Source organism: Leuciscus leuciscus (genome assembly GCF_965113295.1).
Source record: "Leuciscus leuciscus genome assembly, chromosome: 9".
Classification (NCBI taxonomy): domain Eukaryota; kingdom Metazoa; phylum Chordata; class Actinopteri; order Cypriniformes; family Leuciscidae; genus Leuciscus; species Leuciscus leuciscus.
In genome coordinates this window covers 4,462,908-4,478,486 of record NC_138733.1, presented here as the reverse complement: position 1 = coordinate 4,478,486, position 15,579 = coordinate 4,462,908, and the positions used below count along the sequence as shown (strand labels likewise).

The 15,579-nt window shown below is 39.1% G+C and overlaps 1 protein-coding gene across 1 annotated transcript in view; it reads left to right on the top strand.

The window, feature by feature from the left end:
* Nucleotides 1-15,579, top strand: part of dync2h1 (dynein cytoplasmic 2 heavy chain 1) — a 139,585-nt gene that overhangs the window by 54,852 nt on the left and 69,154 nt on the right. Inside the window, exons 53-62 of the mRNA XM_082179334.1 lie at nucleotides 150-292; nucleotides 373-451; nucleotides 2,197-2,357; nucleotides 3,182-3,319; nucleotides 3,436-3,549; nucleotides 4,742-4,902; nucleotides 5,228-5,351; nucleotides 6,383-6,504; nucleotides 6,585-6,671; nucleotides 9,079-9,205. Coding sequence (XP_082035460.1) covers nucleotides 150-292; nucleotides 373-451; nucleotides 2,197-2,357; nucleotides 3,182-3,319; nucleotides 3,436-3,549; nucleotides 4,742-4,902; nucleotides 5,228-5,351; nucleotides 6,383-6,504; nucleotides 6,585-6,671; nucleotides 9,079-9,205 — 1,256 coding nt within the window. The remainder of the gene's footprint in view (nucleotides 1-149; nucleotides 293-372; nucleotides 452-2,196; nucleotides 2,358-3,181; nucleotides 3,320-3,435; nucleotides 3,550-4,741; nucleotides 4,903-5,227; nucleotides 5,352-6,382; nucleotides 6,505-6,584; nucleotides 6,672-9,078; nucleotides 9,206-15,579) is intronic.

The window sequence follows — 15,579 nt, the reverse complement described above, 5'->3', positions numbered from 1 at the left end:
CAACTGAAATAACTAAAATAAGTTTAAGTTGAAGGATTAAAATGACTAAAACTAAAAGTGAAATAACAGTATATAAAAGCTAATTCAAAATCTGAATAAACGCTATAATAGCACATAAATCCGAGTGTTGTGTGTGTGTGTTTGTGCAGGCGTCCAGCAGAACCTCCATGTGGTGCTGATCATGGACTGCACTAACGAGCACTTCACCATTAACTGCGAGAGTAACCCCGCCCTCTACAGGAAGTGCTCCGTGCAGTGGATGCAGGGCTGGTCCGACAGCAGCATGAAGAAGGTCAACATCTGTCACATCTGGGTTCTTTCATTCAGTTAGGTGCCATCTCTCTGGTCATGTGACTCTTCTTGTTTTTTTAGATCCCAGAGATGTTGCTGTCAAGGATGGAAGGAGAAGATGAGAAAAATGAAGAAAAACAGAAGAAGAAGAAGAAATCTGGTATGTTGTTGAAGAGGAGCGAGTGTACGTGGATGGAGGCGATCATTCCCTCGCACGCTGTAACACACCTTTCCCTCTCGTTTCAAAATGACCCGAAGCCCTAAAATTATACATCTTCATTTTGATAATATATAAAAAAAAAAATTATGCACATTTTTTTGTGGAGATTTTTGTTATTTTATTTGATTTACCTTTTAATTACTAGATTTGATCAATACATAATAAATAAATAGTAATTTAAGCACATTCCTCACATTCTTTCAACTTCAAGTCACAATAACACTCAATTTCATGCATAACCCTTTAAATTCAGCTCTAAATATCTTACACTGGGTGTCTTTGCGACCTCTTGTGGAAAAAATTTAATATAACATAATATTTCATAACTCTAGCCACTAGATGGCCTTATAGCTCTATATGGAGCAAATGAGCTGTTCCGCTGGGTCCTAAAGTCCGTTTTTCTTCAGTATGCATTCAGATACACATGTAGACATTATACAATGATTTTTTGGGTAAAGTTTTAGCATTTGTAGTTAGAATTTTGAGCATTTTTAGGTTTTTCTGTGTATTCCTCAAATCCATACATTTTATTTTTGTGTATTCGTGGTTCAAGTGCGACAGAAGTCCTAGGGCTCTATTTTAATGATCTAAGCGCATGGTCTAAAGCGCAGGGCGCAAGTTCACTTAGGGTGTGTCCGAATCCACTTTTGCTAGTTTAACGACGGGAAAAATGGTCGGCGCTCCCGGCGCATGGTCTAAAGGGGTTGTCCCTATTCTCTTAATGAGTAATGGCTGTGTTTTGGGATTTACGTGCGTTAAACCAATCAGAGTCTCATCTCCCATTCCCTTTAAATGCCAGTTTCGCTCGCGCCATGGCGGATTCGCTATTTACATGACGGAATTTGATAGTGGAAAGACCGAACGCGTCTCCAGAGCGTAAACGGATCTGCTCGTGCGCGAGGTAAAAGTGCGCAGCAGAACATCTATGGGACAAGCCGGATTCACCATATCTTTATGTACACAATAATAATCTTTTACATTGTAATCCTTTTATTTTAAATATTTGGCATGTTTGTGTGCTGCTGTTCATCCCTGTGTGTTTAATAAGCAGAGTGTGTGTGTAATAAGCAGAGTGTGTGTGTGTAATAAGCAGAGTGTGTGTGTAATAAGCAGAGTGTGTGTGTGTAATAAGCAGAGTGTGTGTGTAATAAGCAGAGTGTGTGTGTAATAAGCAGAGTGTGTGTGTAATAAGCAGAGTGTGTGTGTAATAAGCAGAGTGTGTGTGTGTAATAAGCAGAGTGTTCGTGCGTTGTGGACCCGCCTATAGGCGCACATTACTAATGCACTCTTTAAATAACAAAAAATAATATTGTGCCATTGACTTTAGAGCAGGTTTCAGTCGGTCAATGGCTCAGTCTATTTCAGTTCCTCAAAATACCAATGCGCCATCAGTGCGCCAGAACACACACCTCGTTTTCAGACCAGCAGCTCATGGGCACACAAATGGGCGCAAATGCCTTTGCTATTTAAACAACTTGGCGCAGGACATGAAAATGATAACTGCGTCAGGCTGAAACTAGCAAAAAACACTGCGTTGCGCCGGCTGTAAGATAGCGCCCCTAGGGTCTTAACCCCTCTGATGAACACTCAATTAAAAAAAAAAAGTCAAAAATGATTTTCGGGTCAATATCACCCGAGGGAAGGATGAGTGTTCTTAAACTGCTCTCTGATTGGTTGTCTTTCAGCATCCGTGCACGCAGAGCTCTATCGGTCCTTCCTGGCGATCCACGAGTCGTGTCGGGAATTTGGAGCCACTCCTAGTCAATACCTGAGCTTTCTGCAGGTGTACCAGTCCATCTACAGCTCCAAACGCAAGGAGCTGACCCACAAACAGCAGCATCTACAGGTGAGCAGCTCCAGGAGCTCCTTATGCTTATGTTTGGGGTGTGTCACGGACAGTAACATAAAGAGGATTACACACACAAACAAACGGTTTGCATTGCAAGATTATATGTGACCCTGGATCACGTCACCAGTCTCGAGTCGCACGGGTATATCTGTGGCAATAGCCAACAATACATTGTATGGGTCAAAATTATCGCTTTTTCTTTTATGCCAAAAATCATGAGGATATTAAGTAAAGATCATGTTCCATGAAGATATTTTGTAAATTTCCTACCGTAAATATATAAAACATGTATGTGTGTGAGTGAATGCTGCACAATCGCCAACATAAATGAACAACTTTAAAGGAGATTTTCTCAATGTTTCGATTTTTCTGCACCCTCAGATTCCAGATTTACAATAGTTGTATCTCGACCAAATATTGTCCTATCATAACAAACCACACATCAATGGAAAGATGATTTATTCAGCTTTCAGATGATGTTTAAATCTCAATTTCAGAAAATTGACCCATGTGGTCCAGGGTCACATTTATTAAGGAAAAAATGAACTGTTACAGAAATATAACACAATGTCTAGGGATTTAAATAAACAAGAGGAAATAATAGGCCAATGGGGTGATGAATGTTGCTAAATAATAGCAAACGACTCCTCTGAGAACTGCCCTCCACTAGAGGAAGTAACGATGGGTAAATCAGTCCAAACATTTATACTCTCCACCCATAAACTATCCAATTAACAGTGACGTCACAGTCGATTGATATACTGCCACCATCAGGTAGAGAATAAAAAGACAGGGTCGTAACAGTTGTCATGTGACTGCAGGCGGGCGTGGCCAAGCTGAATGAAGCGAAGGCATTGGTGGATGAGTTGAAGAGGCGGGCGGCCGAGCAGAGCAGCTTGTTAAAGACCAAACAAGCCGAGGCGGATGCCGCCCTGCAGGAGATCACCGTCTCAATGCAGGTGTGTGTGTGTGTGTGTGTGTGTGTGTGTGTGTGTGTGTGTGTGTGAGACACGTGTGTGTGAATGAACACGCAGCGCGAGGCTGCTCGAGGGTCTTCACATGTGCTGTGTTTCAGAACGCCAGTGACCAGAAGACGGAGATGGAGAAGATCAAAGAGAGGATGGCACAGGAAGTCTCCAAGACTGAAGAGCGGAAGAAGAAGATAGACGAGGAGCTCAGAGAGGTTCAGGTGAGCACACCTGGCCGGGGGATTATCCTTAACTCTCGGAACATAAGAAACCTTAGAGAAATACAATTATATATAAAAAGTATTTTATTTCCGCTAGTTCGCCAAGGCAACATTCCTCTATTTTATTTAGTTTAACTTGGAGTACTAAAATAAAACTGACAAATAACACTTAATAAAAACTATATAAACATTAAAAAAAAGAGACAAAATAACAATTACACAAATAAATTACTCACATTTTAACTAAAACTTAAGTGAACACAGACAACACAAAAATAAAATCTTATTCAAAATATTAACAAAAACAACAGGTTTTTTAATTTTAAACTTTTTAATTATATTCATAACAATATAATATACTTTTTTAATGATTTATATTATATAATTAAATAATAATAATAATATATATATATATATATATATTTTAAATATGTTAATATTTATTTTTAATTGAGATTTTCTGTTTTATTTTCAATTTGTTTTCAATGTAGTTTTCATTAGTGTTGACTCATCACTGTTAGTAAAAAAAAATGTCTTCATATTTAGCTTTTATTTTTTTTGTATTTTACATCTGTTATTAGTGCAAGTGATAACTGATAAACTGATAACTTAAACACACTTTAACGATGATCGATTTATCATGTTCAGCTAGTTATCATCAGCTAGGCAGGTTATAAGTATTTTAATTTAAAAAACTTGTTTCAGTTAACACACTTTTCATCTAGTTTCTGCTGTTGACCAGTCCTGATCATCTGAGTATAGCCCTGATCCAAGGAGATTATAGTCTTTTTTAAACCTTTTGAAATATTTTTAGCATGTAATATTGAATTTTTTTATTCAGATTTTATCCTTAGCTTGGCTAACAAACATGTTTTTCGTGTGTGTTAACTGTATTTAGTTTTCGTTAATGTAAATAACAGTCCTGATCTTACGTCCAGTGTTCCGGAGATGCTCTAAAAACCCACATAAAACATGAACCCTGACTTATGTTATGTTTGTATGCTTGCTTGTGCTGCTGTGTGTGTGTATATGTGTGTGTGTGTGTGTGTGTGTGTGTGTTTCTGTGTGTGTGTGTGTGTGTGTGTGTGTGTGTGTGTGTGTGTGTGTGTGTGTGTATATATGTCTGTGTGTGTGTCTGTGTGTGTGTGTGTGTGTGTGTGTGTGTGTGTGTGTGTGTGTGTGTGTGCCTCAGCCCCTGGTCGATGAGGCAAAGCAGGCAGTAGGGAACATTAAATCAGAGTCTCTCTCCGAGATCCGGTCGCTGCGAATGCCACCCGACGTCATCAGAGACATCCTGGAGGGGGTGCTGAGGCTCATGGGAATATTTGACACGTCCTGGGTCAGCATGAAGAGGTGAGAGAGACACACGTGATGTGAGTGGGAGCCGCTCTGCCATTATTCATGCTTTATATTCCCCTTTAATGGCTGTAACGTAATGAATCCGGCCTTTATTTATGCTGTTTATCTCTTCCCGGGAAATTAAACTGTCATATTGCTTATTACACCTCATACTCTTCAGGCTAAATGAATCCGGCCTCATTCTTGACTAATTACTGATTTTAATTGAACGCATTTTCATTGCAAATAGACGCATGGAGACGTCAGGTCATTTGCTTTTGGTTAAAACATTAAATTAGCTGAATAATTGAAGAGCTAATGGAGTGTGTGTAAACGCCAGTTTCTTAGCCAAGCGAGGAGTGAGGGAAGACATCGTCACGTTTGACGCGCGCAACATCACACACGACATCCGACAGAGTGTGGAGGAGCTTCTGCAGAGGAACAAGGCATCGTTTGACCCGAAGGTTAGAGACACAAGCTCATGTTGTACATGGAAACAGAACTGACACTTTTTACAATATCACACATATGGTCAAAAACAATAATTTCTCACCAAATCAGAGATTTCTGATCACTTCACCGTTAAAGAAAATATATTTTTTTCACTATGACACTATTTTCATTACAGTTAAGCACATTTTCCACCCAAATTCCCATAAAAAATTTTTTTATTATATTTCTGCCTTTAAATTACTTCAATTAAACTACATTACAGTTCAAAAGTTTGGGGTCAGTAAGATAACTTTTATTAAAGAAATGAACACTTTTATTCAGCAAGGACACACTTAAATTGATCAAAAGTGACAGTAAAGACATTTATAATGTTACAAAACATTATATTTCACATAAATGCTGTTCTTTTGAGCTTCATATTCATCAAAGAATCCTGAAAAATAAACAGTTTCCCCAAAAATATGAAGCAGCACAACTGTTTTCAACACTGATAATAATCATAAATGTTCCTTGATCATCAAATCATCATATTATACTGATTTCTGAAGGATCATGTGACACTGAAGACTGGAGTAATGATGCTGAAAATTCAGCTTTGATCACAGGAATAAATTACACTTTACTATATAATCACATAGAAAACAGTTATTTTAAATTATAATAATATTTCACTGTTTTGACCATATTTTTGAATATTTAGCAAGAATATTTAGCAATATTACTGATTTTACTGTATTTCTGATCAAATAAATGCCTAAAAAATGTATCTATATCACTATTAATGTAAAAAAAAATATATATATTAATCACTATAAATGAGAATTACAGAAAAAAATACAACATATCAATAGTCTAAGCGCATTACAAATGAGTATTTGGGAATAAGTGTGCTTAATGTCTTTGTGATGAAATTTGGGTTGAAATATTCTCACACACATTCACTTCAGAGTAAAGTCATGTTCATAATGAATGTTCTTCTGAGAGGTTAGTTTGGTAAATGTGACCGTGATCAATCCTCTGATGGTCAGTTGTTGTGTTGCAGAACGCCAAGCGTGCGAGTGCAGCCGCCGCTCCTCTGGCTGTCTGGGTGAAGGCCAACGTTCAGTACTCACACGTCCTGGAGAGGATCCAGCCACTGGAGACGGAGCACGCCGGCCTGAAGGAGTCCGTACACACACGAGCAAAGCATGCTGGGGCTTTTACTGAGGCCTGCTTTCTGACGCTTTCTCTCTGCTTCCTGACAGAAACCTGCGCAAGACGGAGAACCGCAAGAACCGGCTGGAGAAGGAGCTGAACTCTGTGGGAGAGAAGGTTCTGGAGCTGAAGGAGAAGTAAGACTCGGGAGAAAATACACGCGCAATTGAGTCCAATAGAGTTTGGCGGTAGCGTTTTGCTAAACTAACACAATATTTTAATTCGCATGAAAGCATTTACAAATATTTAATGTTACACAGAATAGTCAACTTTTCCTTTAATCGGATTATTATTTATTTATTTTAATTGTTTTATTTATTTAAAGAAGACTACTTTTATTAAAACTTTCAATATTAAATTCATCCATTTTGGTTGAACATTTCGAGTTTGGCGGTAGCGTTTTGCTAAACTAACACAATATTTGAACTCGCTTGAAAGCATTTTCTGAGATTGCAGCAGTGCATTCCAGTGTTTTTTTCATTGATATGCTATTATACTTTTTGTTGATATTTTTTATTAGATTTTAGTAATTTTTTAAGTTTCATTTAAAATTTTTGTTTAAGTTTTAGTAATTTTTATGTTTTTGTCTCTTTTTATTATTATTTTTTAAACAAGTATACATACATTTTTTTGTTGATTTAATTGTATTTATTTTAGTACTTCAAATGAAACAAGAGATGTTGCCTTGGCAACTAGCTGAATTAATATAAGCTTACGTTTTTTTTTTGTTTTTTTTTTGTTAATACTTTTTTATGCTTTTATTTTTAGTTAATAACTCTTGCACACTGAGTCCGAAATTCGCATCTGAAATTTTCGCACATTAAAAAATAAATACGACCTCACGTCATGTCAATCACGCTTGCACACTGCCTCTGAAACTTTTCTCCGTCATAAAAAAAAATTCGGATCAGGTTTGATTTTCTGCGTTTTTTCGCATCCGCATTTTGAATGGTGTTTTGACAAATCAGAGCCACCGAATCACGAATACAAAAAAACGCATGCGAAAATGTTTTACTCGGTGTGCAAGTACCTTAACCCTGGTGCATTCTGGCATTGCCTTCACAAATGCTGCATGCAATATTGGCTTTTGGAACAATGTTCAGAGTTTGAGCATGTCCTAGATGCCTTAACCCTTTAGGCGCCAGAGGTTTTTTCCTAAAACGTTCGATTTTGACATCTTAATTTCAAAAGGCTATATCTTAAAAGTGATAAAAGATAGAGACTCTCTGTAAATTAGAGAAATATTAAGGATGACCCAAAGTTTATGTAGAGATTACATTTTCCCATCTAATTTGCATATTATGACGTCATATGGTGGCGGTCATCTTGGATTATAGAATTTTTATGGTTTTTGTTGATGTTTATTTGGTTGTTTTTTAGCTGACAAAGACGCACACATCACAAGGACATGAACACACAAAAAAGAACACATATTGTACACTACTAAATGGTCAGGGAAATAGATAGTAAATCAACAGTGTAATAAATGGCAGACAAAAACAATTGTTGCAGGGCTTTTGCTGTAGAGATAATGACTTCCTATTCATCCAGGTGACATTTCTTGTAGTGTTTCATGGTGTGGTCTTGCGATAGACTATGCATAATAGCCCCTCTGCCCCGTGTCACATCGCCTCTTCTCCTGCTACGAGCAGCAGCGCGGGCGCGGCCAGATCTGCCTCGCGCGCGCGCCGAGTGTGCACAGCTCTGACTACTGTCATTGTCATTGCGACTCCCCACCCTGCCTCCACGTTGCCCCCTAACTGTCCTATGAATACTTCGACCTCGTCTAACATACCCAGTGGCATTAGACAAAGTCTCCACCACAATACTGTCGCCGCGATTGCGGAGAGGCACACGGTCACCATGGCTAGCGCGGTAAAAATCTCCCGCGGCCGCCTCGTTCCCCACAACACTAACACGCCTGCTAACTTCGCGATGAACACTCCGACCCCGGGAAACATTGTTCCCACCACTGACATTGGGCAAAGGACCATCTAACGTTATATTGGGCAAAGGATTCACCGTTTGTGCTTGGTGTAGGGCTACACTTTCACTTTCAGAATTACCGTCATTTTCTGAAGGCAGATAACGTTATTCCCCTTCAGAATCAGTGTCCGCGAATAGAAGACCCAACACTTCATTGCGGGTAAGCTTTATTGATGCCATTAGATAATAATAATAATAATAATAATAATCTAATGCAAATACTCGCTGACGTTGACAATATTGCTCTGATAAAATGGCTCACTCGCACACTAGCTCCGCTTTTGTTCGCACTGATTCAATGCGCTCTAGCTCGAATATTTTGTATAGAAGCATGACTTTTTTTTGAGTCGGGGATGAAGTATGACATGTCTGCCAACTAGTGGAGGGGAGGTCGAACGAAATTTGACACCCTATTTGACAAAATCGGCCGTTTTATTCAGTGCCGCATCTTGTCGAGTAAACTCGACCATGGCGCCCAGAGGGTTAAATGCTGTCTATGTAGCTCACTATTTTGTGTGTGTGTGTGTGTGTGTGTGACATTTCCTCTCTGGTGTCCAGATTTCAGTGTCGTACGACTGAAGCAGCAAAACTGGAGTCTGAGGTGAGCAGAGCACAGGAGACCATCAGCGCAGCGGAGAAACTCCTGCAGCAGCTGGACGGAGAACACACTCGCTGGACCGCACAGGTGTGTGTGTGTGTGTGTGTGTGTGTGTGTGTGTGTGTGTGGCTCAGAGAGCCTCTCCTTACATTGTGGACAAAATGCCCCCACAAGGAAAGTAATGCAAACAGCTAATAAATCATACTAAGTGATGTTTTCTGAAAATGTAGAAATGCAGAAAGTTTTGTGATGGGCAGGTTTGGTGGTAGGGTGAGTGTAATAGTATAAAACAGTATAAAAATCATTATGTCTATGAAAAGTCCCTAAGAAACATGGAAGCCGAAGGTGTGTGTGAGTGTGTTTGTGTGTACAGGTCCAAATATTTATACTATACTTATATTTATATATTTATATATACACTATATTTTATTTTATTTTAATCTAGTGTTCTGCATGTTTCTGTGATGGATTGGTTTAGGCCATCTAAAATATCAGTAACCTGATATATAAAGTCAATGGAAGTCTATGCAATGTCAAGTCAAGTCAAGTATATTTGTATAGCGCTTTTCACAATACAGATTGTATCAAGGCAGCTTCACAGTATTAAATTAAAATAATACAACAAAGTTTGTTTCAAGAGGAATTTATTGATTGATAAAATTAAATTAAATATCCCCAAAATATCCCCAACTGAGCAAGCCAAAGGCAACAGTGGCAAGGAACCGAAAAACTCCATCAAGTGACCTAATGGTGTCCTAAAACTCCATCAGGTGACCTAATGGAGAAAAAAAAAAACCTTGGGAGAACCCAGGCTCAGTCGGGGGCCAGTTCTCCTCTGGCATTTATGAGCTAGAGGCCGGATTGTAGTTTGATCTGTAGGATTATATGAATGCCTGGCTGAAGAGATGCGACTTTAATCTAGTTTTAAACTGGGAGAGCGAGTCTGAGCAACGAACAGTATCAGGAAGACTATTCCAGAGTTTTGGAGCCAAATGTGAAAATGCTCTCCCTCCTTTGGTGGTTCTGAATATCCTAGGTATGACCAAAAGCCTTGAATTTAGTGATCTTAAAGAGCGCGATGGATTATAGGGCGATAGAAGATCCGTTAAATAGACTGGAGCTAAGCCGTTTAGGGCTTTATAAGTCAGTAGCAATACCTTGTAATTAATACGGAACTTTATACCGTATTTTCCGGACTATAAGTCGCTTCGGAGTATAAGTCGCATCAGTCAAAAAATGCGTCATGAAGAGGAAAAAAACATATATAAGTCGCACTGGACTATAAGTCGCATTTATTTAGAAATTTATTTCACAAAATCCAAGACCAAGAACAGACATTTAATCTGGAAAGGCAAGTTATTCAACTACACAGAACAACATGCTGAATAGGTGTCCGGTATGTTAACGCAACACATTAACAGTTATTCAGCTACACAATAGCATAAAGAACATATACCTGGGAGGCTGAATAGGCTAAATTAACATAAGCCAGCAGTCCAACAAGCAAGTTACCAGTAAACAAGTTCACCAAGCTCCCACGATCTCATTCCACATCATTTTCTTCATCCTTGGTGTCGCTTTTGAACAACTCCGCCAACTAGAGCGCCCTCTCGCGGCTGTAGACGGTAATGTTTTCTCTTGGTTCATCTCAGTCTGAATTAATTTTGATATATAAGTCGCACCTGACTATAAGTCGCAGGACCAGCCAAACTATGAAAAAAAGTGCGACTTATAGTCCGGAAAATACGGTAGGTAACCAATGCAGTGATGATAAAATCGGTGTTATATGATCATATTTTCTTGATCTCGTAAGAACTCTAGCGGCGGCATTTTGGACTAACTGTAGTTTGTTTATTGAGGATGCAGGACAACCAGCTAATAAAGCATTACAGTAATCCAGTCTCGAGGTCATGAATGCATGAACTAACTTTTCTGCATCAGAAACTGATAGCATATTACGTAGCTTAGCAATGTTTCTAAGGTGGAAAAGGCTGTTTTTGTAACATATGAAATATGATTTTCAAAAGACAGGTTGCAATCGAGTATAACACCCAGGTCTTTTACTGTAGAGGATAAAGTAACAGGACATCCTATGATGTTAAAGTTGTATTGTGCGAGGTTTTGTGGGCGGTTTTTTGAACCGATAAGTATTACCTCTGTCTTGTCTGGATTTAATAAAAGAAAATTACGCGTCATCTAGGGATGCACCGAAATGAAAATTCTTGGCCGAAACCGAAAACCGAAAAAGAGGAAACTAAGGCCGAAAACCGAAACACCGAAATAAATTATGCCAATTATTAGTACCATTGCATTTATGGCTATGACTGTGTACTAACTTTACTATAATCAAGGCATTGCATAAATTAATATTAAAGTTTCAAAGAATAAATCAATTAAAATTGTATGCAAATATTTATTTAGCACATTGCAAAGTATAAAATTAAATGTTTAACTTGACCCCACTCATGTGTACATTAAATAATAATGTAAAAGCCTACTGGCCTGCAGAAAGGTTTAAAAATGAAATGTTCTCTCATAAAAACAAAGTGCATTTAGGTCAATACTGCCATAGCCCATAATAATATCTGCAGCTATATGCTCACGGACGTGAGTTGCAAAAACCATAAACAGCTAAGGTAAACACACACACACCTCTGATAAATGACGGCTGCTCTGCACACACACGCAAGGTCTCTCGCTCCCTCTCTCATGCTCGCTTGCGATTCCGGGAGATTTAAACTAATTTGCGGGCATCAGGGAGCCGCTATCAATACGCGGGAGACTCCCGGAACTTCCGGAAGACTTGGGACTTCTGTGTTTTAAAAATCGCTGTCCGTGGGTCACTCTCAGATATATTGAAATACGTCCACACCGCAGATATGTTGCTTCAGACAAGCACGTGCAGGTCGCGGTATCTGCTGTTTGCGTCATCACAACATTTCGGCCGTATTGTTTCGGTGATAAAAGTCTTTCGGCCGAAAACCGAAAATGCACTTTTGGGCCATTTTCGGCCGAAAATTTTCGGTGGCCGAATATTCGGTGCATCCCTAGCGTCATCCAATCTTTTATATCTTTAACACACTCTGTCAATTTGGAAAATTTAGCGTTTTCATCCGGCCGTGATGAAATATATATTTGAGTGTCATCAGCATAACAATGGAAACTAATTCCATGTTTCCTTATAATATTTCCAAGTGGCATCATATATATTGAGAATAACAGAGGGCCTAACACAGATCCCTGCGGCACTCCATAGTTTACTGGAGTTATGATCGATTTTTCTCCATATAAATAGACAAAATGGTAGCGGTTAGATAGGTATGATTTGAACCAGCTTAATGCTTGTCCTTGAACACCAGTATAATTTTGTAGTCGATCTAAGAGTAATGTGTGATCTATAGTATCGAACGCAGCACTAAGATCAAGTAAAACTAGTATTGAGATACAGCCTTGGTCAGAAGCTAAAAGTAAATCATTTGTGATTTTAACGAGCGCAGTTTCAGTGCTATGATGCGGTCTGAATCCAGACTGAAGCTTTTCATAGATATCATTTTGTTGCAAGAAAGAGCCCAGTTGAGCGGACACCACTTTTTCTAATATTTTAGACATAAATGGAAGATTTGAAATGGGTCTATAATTTGCTAGATTATTATGATCTAATTGTGGTTTCTTAATGAGAGGTTTTATAACTGCCAGTTTAAATGTTCTTGGAACATGACCTAAAGATAAAGACGAGTTAATAATATTGAGGAGAGGCTCTTCCACTACAGGTAACACTTCTTTCAGTAGTTTAGTTGGTATAGGATCTAATAAACATGTTGTTGTTTTAGATGTAGTGATACGTTTATTTAACTCTTTTTGTTCTATAGTTGTAAAGCACTGTAATTGTTCTTGCGGGGTGATAATTGAAGCTGAATTATAAGGCGCGATTGAAGATTGAACGTTTACAATTGTGGTTCTGATGCTTTCTATTTTCTCAGTGAAGAAGTTCATGAAATCATTACTACTGAACTGTAACGGGATATTTTGTTCGGGTGACGTCTGTTTATTTGTTAGTCTAGCCACGGTGTTAAATAAAAACCTTGGATTGTTTTGGTTGTTTTCTATTAGTTTGTGGAGGTGCTCAGCCCTGGCCGCTTTTAGGGCCTTTTTATAATGTGACATACTGTCTTTCCAAGCGATTCTAAAGACCTCTAAATTAGTTTGTTTCCATTTACGCTCTAAAATACGGGTTTCTCTCTTTAAAACATGCGTAGTATTGTTATACCATGGTGCTTTAATTTTCTCTCTGACCTTTTTTAATTTAATAGGTGCAACCACATCCAATGTTCTAGAGAGAATGTTGCTCATAGTGCTAGTTAGTTCTTCTAGTTCATCTGTTTGTTTGGGTTCAGGCGGCAGCTGAGACAGATTAGATAAGCAATTTGAGAAATTATCTATGGTGGATGGGAGGATTGTTCTGCCTGGTTGATAACGCGACGCCGCATGACATATTACAGCAGTACGTAATATGCAAGTTACCATGTAGTGATCAGTGACATCATCACTTTGTGGAATGATATCTATATCGGTTGGATCGGTTCCATGTGATATAATTAAATCGAGTGTATGATTAAGACGATGTGTTGGTCCGGTGACGTTTTGCTTGACCCCAAATGAATTTAATAAATCTGTAAACGCAGCCCCTAACGCATCATTTGGATTATCTACGTGTATGTTAAAATCTCCAACAATTAATGCTTTATCGACATTGACTAATAGGTCTGAGAGAAAATCTGCAAACTCTTTTAGGAAATCAGCGTAAGGCCCTGGCGGTCTATATACGGTAGCCAAGGCTAGAGATAATAGTGATGTTTTTCTAACATCTAAGAGCGTAACATTTAGTACAAGTACTTCAAATGAAATAAACTTATAACCCGTTTTCTGAGTAACATTTAGAATATCTCTATAAATGGTTGCAACACCTCCGCCACGACCAATCAGACGGGGCTCATGCTTATAACAGTATCCAGGAGGAGTAGACTCATTAATACCGAAATAATCATTTGGTTTAAGCCAGGTTTCAGTAAGGCAAAGTACATCGAAGCTATTATCTGTGACTATTTCATTTACAATAACTGCCTTAGGTGTGAGTGATCTAATGTTTAGAAGACCTAGCTTTAGAAATAGTTTTTGTTTACTAATAGCAACATTTTCTGTTTTAATAACAATTAGATTTTTCCTAGATCCTGCATTAGATTTATTATTTGATCTCACTAAACGAGGAATAGACACGGTTTCTATGCAATGTTCTACACTAGTATTTATATCAGTTGAATTGGTGCAGCAGAGACTATGATTTGGACTTTTGGTTACTAGTCAAAGGGTATTTAACATTTTGGAGATGTTATCTGACAGAAGATCCGCTCCGAATCTGCTTGGGTGTAAGCCATCAGCACGGAAAAGCCTAGGACGCTCCCAAAACAGATTCCAATTATTTACAAAGAGCAGTTTCTGCTCATTGCACCATGACATTAACCATTCATTTAGCGCAAATAATCTGCTGAACTTTTCATGCCCTAGTCGGTACGTGGGAAGCGGTCCTGACACAATGATCGTTGTTTCGGGCGATGTGCTGCGTACCGTATCGATTAGATTCCTGAAGTCTTTCTTCAGAATCTCCGTCTGGCGCAGCCTGATGTCGTTCACTCCCGCGTGCAGGACCACAGTTCCGACGCGCTCGTCACCGTTCAGGATCTCGGGAACGCGAGCAGCGATTTCAGAAACACGAGCACCAGGAAAGCAGTGACTGTGCACCTTACTTTTACCTAACGTAGCGTGTACATGCCGAACGATGGAATCGGCGATGATCACAGTATCGCGTTCTGTTTCGCGTAGAGGGGAGAAGCGGTTTTGTGTGGATAACTCGAAAACCGGGAGGGTCGGAGAAAGTCTTGGTCTAAACCTGACTCGCGTCTTCCGCTGCGGAACCACCCAGGCTTCGTGGTGGCGTGTTGGAGCTGGAGTGAACGAGACCATGGCTGATTGCGACCGATGCTGAGGAACGCACGGAGTAGACGCGGTCGGAGTCAGCGGGTTAGTAACGTTAAACACTGATTTGTGTGCATCGGCGCGTGATGTTTCAAGAGACAAACACCGGTCTCTCAGCTCGGCCTGTCTCAATAAAAGGTCGTGGATCTGTTTCTCAACAGCTTCCAGCTCAGACTGCAGTGCATGCAGCTCAAATGTGTCCTCACCTGCACCAAACGGTAGACTACTTACATCTGATATATTCGCCATTTTAACAGATGGACAGTGAGTTAGCAACGAAGCTACCAGTGATGCTATCAATATTAATACTAATTTATGACTGAAGTCTTGGATATAATCAGTTTTTTTTTTTTTTTTTTTTGTGGTAGAGGTGTAGAGTAGACGCACGATAGGCGAAAAAAAATGTTTGTTTATAAGTGAGTGTGGAGAAG